Source organism: Limanda limanda, chromosome 19 (assembly GCF_963576545.1).
Source record: "Limanda limanda chromosome 19, fLimLim1.1, whole genome shotgun sequence".
Taxonomy (NCBI): domain Eukaryota; kingdom Metazoa; phylum Chordata; class Actinopteri; order Pleuronectiformes; family Pleuronectidae; genus Limanda; species Limanda limanda.
In genome coordinates, this window is record NC_083654.1 from 9,812,836 (window position 1) to 9,818,751 (window position 5,916).

At 41.5% G+C, this 5,916-nt stretch overlaps 1 protein-coding gene across 1 annotated transcript; it reads right to left on the reverse strand.

The window, feature by feature from the left end:
* Nucleotides 1-631: 631 nt before the first annotated feature.
* Nucleotides 632-4,883, reverse strand: dazl (deleted in azoospermia-like). Its single transcript, XM_061093220.1, has 9 exons — nt 4,863-4,883; nt 3,669-3,782; nt 2,926-3,017; nt 2,592-2,643; nt 2,427-2,493; nt 2,148-2,284; nt 1,829-1,912; nt 1,569-1,619; nt 632-676 (listed from the first exon to the last, which is right to left on the reverse strand). The coding sequence occupies exons 1-9, from the start codon at nt 4,881-4,883 to the stop codon at nt 632-634; spliced, it is 663 nt and encodes a 220-aa protein (XP_060949203.1).
* Between the last annotated feature and the right edge of the window lie 1,033 nt (nt 4,884-5,916).

Genomic DNA, 5,916 nt, shown 5'->3' on the forward strand with positions numbered 1-5,916 from the left:
AAAAGCCGCTGAGCACAGGTCAAACTGTACCAGTCGTGGTTGAAGTGACTGTGATCTAACTAGTACAGTTTAAGTGGGGAGCTCCCGCAGTCTGGTGCTAAAATGGGTCTCAGAAATTGAGGAGAGCGGAGGGCGCATTGAAAATCGGTCTGGGAGATGGGATGATTCTGGGTGTCCGGAACATCAAGATGTCTGTCTGTCCATCCTGTCAGCACTGTAGCCTGTAGAGAGGGAGCACAAGACAAATAACCATGTTGCATACACATGGACGTCCCCTCCTACTATCAGGATTAGTCTTTTTAAATATCGTGCAAGAAAATAGATAATACTATCAGTAAATACAAGAAAGCAAACTGATGAATAAATACTAGACATGACTCCAAAACATTGCAGATGAAGGAGTCATTGACGACCATGTGTAATGGAGAACTAACGATATGCAGCGCCCCCGCACCTGAATACTACACCATTAAGTGATTACACAGATTAATCTCCTACTTGAGAAAAGGTGAACAGGTCAGCCGACTGGTGGCCTCCATTAACACAGCATTAGCTACTGAATCCCTGGCACGATTGCACTCTTGTTTGTCAAGGTGGTGTTTTACCTGGCAGGAGGCTCAGTATCTGCAGACTACATCACAGTCAACATAGTCTGGACTCCACAGTCCACAAAGCTCTGGAACAGGGAGTAAGATGACGAATTGAGCTTAAAGACAGAAACCTTAAAGAGAAGCTGAAAAGACATGGACAGCTGCCATAACACAAGCTCCCCAAAACATAGCAAGTGCCACAAATTGTTGAGTACAGCAGATGAAATAGAGGACTTAACAACTGTTGAATCCTGTAGTTTATTCTTTTAGGTAGTGTACTTATATATATTTTTTAACTTTTAGATAAAGACAGTGTGGGCATCACCTAAGACCAAGTTGAAAAAGGTGCTGTGTCACCTTTACCTTCGCTTAATTTCGAAATGCTTGTATGACAAAGGTTACGATTTTTGAAATCCATTGAAATAATTGAGTTATTAGCCATGTTAATACATAATAAAGATCTGTTCTCAGGCATTTATTAGATTGTGACTCACAAAAAAAGGGGGAAAAGAGCATATCTGCTTTTGTATATTGAACTATCTCTTAAACCAAAACCCATACATTTAGTCTGATGTATGTAATCTCCTTTTACCCAGAAACAGTTTGGAACTCTCCCAGGGAGGCCAACCTCCCACTTTTAAACCTAGCCAAAACACTGGCCAGATAGCACCATCTAGTGGAAATATCCTGACACTGCAGTTTGTGAACTCTTCCTTCAAATACTAATGAAAAAACAAGTATGAGTTGAAAACCGTGTCTGTCCTAGGAGTCTATAATTTCATAAGACAAATTGATTAATAAAACATTATTAATTGACCCTCATTAAGTGGACTTTGAAATTATCTGAGGTGCATGCAATTTTTTCAGCCTACTGGCCTGAAAACAGGTCATGTGACGTTCTCTCATGACAAGTGATGTGAGCTGCTTTGAAACTTTATTTCACTGACATCTACTCTTATTCCCAGTAAATATAGTCACCTGATTGATTGAGTGTGTCCTCTGGTCCGCCGCCCAGTGAGCTGGAGTGGACTGCAAATGCGGGAGAAGGGTCAGTGGTCAGACAGAGGGCAACAAGAAAACAGAGGGATGGTTGGGTGTGTGTGGTCTGGAGTAGGCGGGTACAGGTGGACCTAAACCCGGCTGAGTTCTTTGTTTCATATGCAGGAACATATGTGGAATGCCTGGTAGACCCTGCATAGGATGCTGTTAAATAAATGTGTTGGCGTGAGTGCACGTACCGGGTAGGCAAAGACATTCTGTGGGTAGTTCATTGGCATCTGTGGGACCATCACACCTCCTCCGTAGTTGGAAAAGGAGTATGGCTGCAAAAGTGAAAACACATTAAATCACATTACAGAGATCTTTGTGTAGCAGACAGTGTTCCAAGTATACATGCTGATAATCCTGAAACTGATACTGAAAGGCTCCAGGAAGAAGAAACACATTTTAGTGTGCTTACAAGCATTATACTCCATTGGGCGATGTTTTAATAAATTGGGTATTGTCATCAATCATGCCATAAGTCTTGAAGCTAGTATATGTGTGTGTGTGTTTTACCGGAGGGTAGGGGCTGCTGCCGTTGAGAATGGGTGAAGGTTGTGCCACACCACCCCCTACAGGTGAGCAGCAAGCACAGTAGAAGTACTGGGCGGGGCTCGTCCAATGAGCTTGGCCAGGCCAGGGTTGCATGGAGCCTGGATTGGGGGAAGAAGAAGAAAACAAATTGACGGTATGAAGTGTGTGTTTTGTATATTGTGTGCATGAAGTTAAATTTTTATTTTCACTGGGAAGCCAACATTCAAATGAGGTTCCACTGAAATGTACCAGAATACATACGTGAAGTCCTTTCTTTCATGATTGCGGGGCCGAGCTTGAGTTTCCGGCCCTTAAAGCTGATGTGTTCCTAAAGCAAAAAAAAAATATATGAGCAGAAGAATTATTACCCTCACCTAAAATCTAAAAATAATACAATGGGAGTTCCAGAGACAGATGTATACTCACCTCAACGATTGACGGAATGTTGACCTCTTCATTGAAGTACACAAAGCCATAACTAGGGATACACAAAATAACACTGATAAAACAATATGCAATGTGAAATACGGAAAGTATAGAGCTCAAGACAAGTTAACAAATATTCACAAATTAATTTATTGATAACCTACAACTTTATCAAATTAATCAAATGCACGTTTCTTAAATTTCCATTCATTGGATATTTTACTGATCTGTAAAAAGATCAGCTTTCATTGTTTAAGAGAAACTCAAGCTCAGTATTGTAACATAGGCAAAAGTTTGCCTCCTCCCCTGAACATCTCTACACAGTCAAACTCACCCTTTGCAGAGTCCTCCACGGTATGTGATGATTTTCACTTCCTTGACTTGGCCAAATTTTGCAAAGAAGTCGCGTATTTCATTTTCCTCCACCTGAAGGTTAAAAGGAGTTGAAGTGAAGCTTGTGTTTCAATAGATGACTGGATCACATTCACTCCATTATTGAGTGTAGAAGAAAAGAAAAGCACCGGTTTTCAACTTTTGTTCATGACCCCAGAGACCTAATTTGTGTACATAATATATTATAATATGTTGCTAGGCAATTACAATGCAACTTTGATATGAAGTAGTATAAAGCTTTTAAATAAATACATTTTATATGTGTGGGCAGCAAGCATGAAGGAAAGTACAGTATTTTACCAGATAAATACTTAACAGCCATTGGTTAAATGCTAGTTGGTTAAAATGCACAGCTAGCAGCATACAGTCCAACCTGGGCAGGGGGCACAACCAGTGCAACGCCCCCCCCCCCCCCCCCCCCCACTCACACACACTTTCTAATATTTCTAGTGAGTAATCATGGAAAATCCTAACTGATTCATCTTTTGCAGAGTATGTATTTCTGAACAGGCAGGGCGGGGTCAGCTATGGCCTGGCCTCTTGGATGTGAGTATTCAAATGAAGACTAGCAGATATTTGATCTGTTAAATTTGATTTCACATATCTGTGCCCAATTTTGTGTGAGATAAATACTCAACCTAAAGAAGGAGTGTAAAAGTAAACTAAATAAGTGGGACTTTATACCTTTACGTCTATCCCACCGACAAAGAGCGCGTTGGGAGTCAGTCTCCCCTCAGGCAGGATGTATCCATTGGACAGCTTGGAGGAGGAGGGTGCAGTGTGGCGTCTGCCCCTGGACTTGTAGGCCTCCTAATGATAAATCACATTTTAATTCTTGAGTCACACGATGAAAGTATAACAGAGACTGGAAGTTCACACTATTCTACCCCGAGCTGTCACTTCAAGTCCTTCTCAGGATCAGGTGCCATGCTGAACAACCTCATGACTTGTCCCTGTGATGAACCATTTAAAATAAGGATGGGATCTAATCAACTTTTCATGGATGTGAGTTTTCTCTACTGCCTTGGCCTTCATACGTAATTCATCAAAAAGTGAGTTAACTTCATCCCCTCTCACTAACTTTTAACCTGATCAATAACCACTATTTCGAAAGCTAGCTCAGATCTGAAAAGCCAGAGATGCTACTTCGAAGTAACGGAAAATAGCATCGACCTAAAAAAAGTTAGCGGTGAACTGCGGTAAGAAGTTGACATCAATGTCGGTGCCTAACTCTGATCTAGCATAACCGGGTTAGCCCTCGGCTAGCGTTAGCCTAGCAGCTAGTGCGCCTTTTTTTCCCAAGTTGAGGGCTAAAGGCGAAGTTAGCTAAAACGAACATAGCAATTAACACGTGGATTGACCAGTCCGCGACTTCCTTCCGCCGAACAACGCGACTCTGCGACGGGAGCCGTGACACCGATGAATACGTGACTCGGTCGCTGACACTCACCATGTCTAAAATCTTTAAAACGAATAAATGATCCGAGCAAGGTGGAAGGGAATGGCGCTCCTTCTGCCCGACAACAGCTACCTCAGGTCAGACCACACCACGCCCACGTCACATGACCGACCTGTCCAATCAAACGCTAGATACACGATCAAAATAAAGTTTCGGCCAACTTTGAAGTTTAGTTTTGATCTAATCCTTGTGAATAATTGAGTTAAGATATAGCACTAAAGCTGTCGTGCTAAGAATATGCTTCCATAGTTTCTGCAGGGCTTTTTTATTTTCCTGTGGGACTTCTCAATCAGACCAGAGTCCTTTCTCTCCTGCACTTATCTGTCGTGATTCATCATTTAAAAGCTCATAGACATTAAGTGCATCCATTTGAATTGGATTATGATTTAAGACGAACATGCCTGTGAGAGCACAGTGACCCTTAATAATGTTAACATCATCTTTCAGTGTTTCACTCTCCTTCCAGTGGCCTCCCTCTCTCAAGCCAGGCTTGGAAATAAGGTAAATAAATCCACAAGTAAGAAAACAATAAATCACTCTATGTTTCCCACTTGAACACTTTGTTTATTTATTTATTGATGTGTTTAATTTGTGCAAAACGCATGAAAACTGAAACCATTCTTGTTGGGAAATAATTTGAGTATAGAATACTTGACATTTTGAGCAATTTCATATTGCATTCACTTACTTATTTAACTGACTTTTAGCACATGGTAATTCAGCCAAATAATTAGCAAATAATTCAAGTGTGTTTATGCTCCATTTTAATGCATATTTTCATCTCCATCGTGAGGGAGATGCAGAGAGCCTGTCTGCCAGAGGAGGGCAGAAGACTGCTCCCAGGTAAACACTCAACACAGCAGATCAACTCCACCCACCACTCTACCTCCATACTGACATGTAAAACCACTACTCTACTTCAACCCAGTGTACTAGAATTACAGTATTATGGTAGTTATATGTGGCTGGGAGAGTATTTCACAGGGAATGGGAGTGAACTGTACGGGAGTGACACACAAACCACTTGAATATTTCATTTTAAACACTACAATGAAGAAAATACAAAATAAGGCATTCAACGTGTTTCGCAGCTTTTGAATGAATAAGGCTTGTGTAGAATAGGACTGGGCCATATGGTCAAACATTATTATTACATCTAGTTACAGGGAAGCAAAGCCAGTACCTTTTTACGGTCAGTCCCCTCGTGGTCCTACTGCAAGATGTCTGGCTAAACAGGTAATACAGACATGTAATGTTCTGTCCATTCAATGAATACCATATTTCACTGAATGAGTAAAGGGATTTGACACAGGAAATGTATACTTCCTCCAGCTGATCCTGCTCATATTGCTTTGGAGCTAAATCACACGAGCTTCTGGCTGCTCCTTGACACTCTCTCTTCCTGTCAGACTCCCACATGTGGTGCGGGTCAGCCTGGTACACATCCAGAAAGCTTTGAAGGGCCAGATTGTT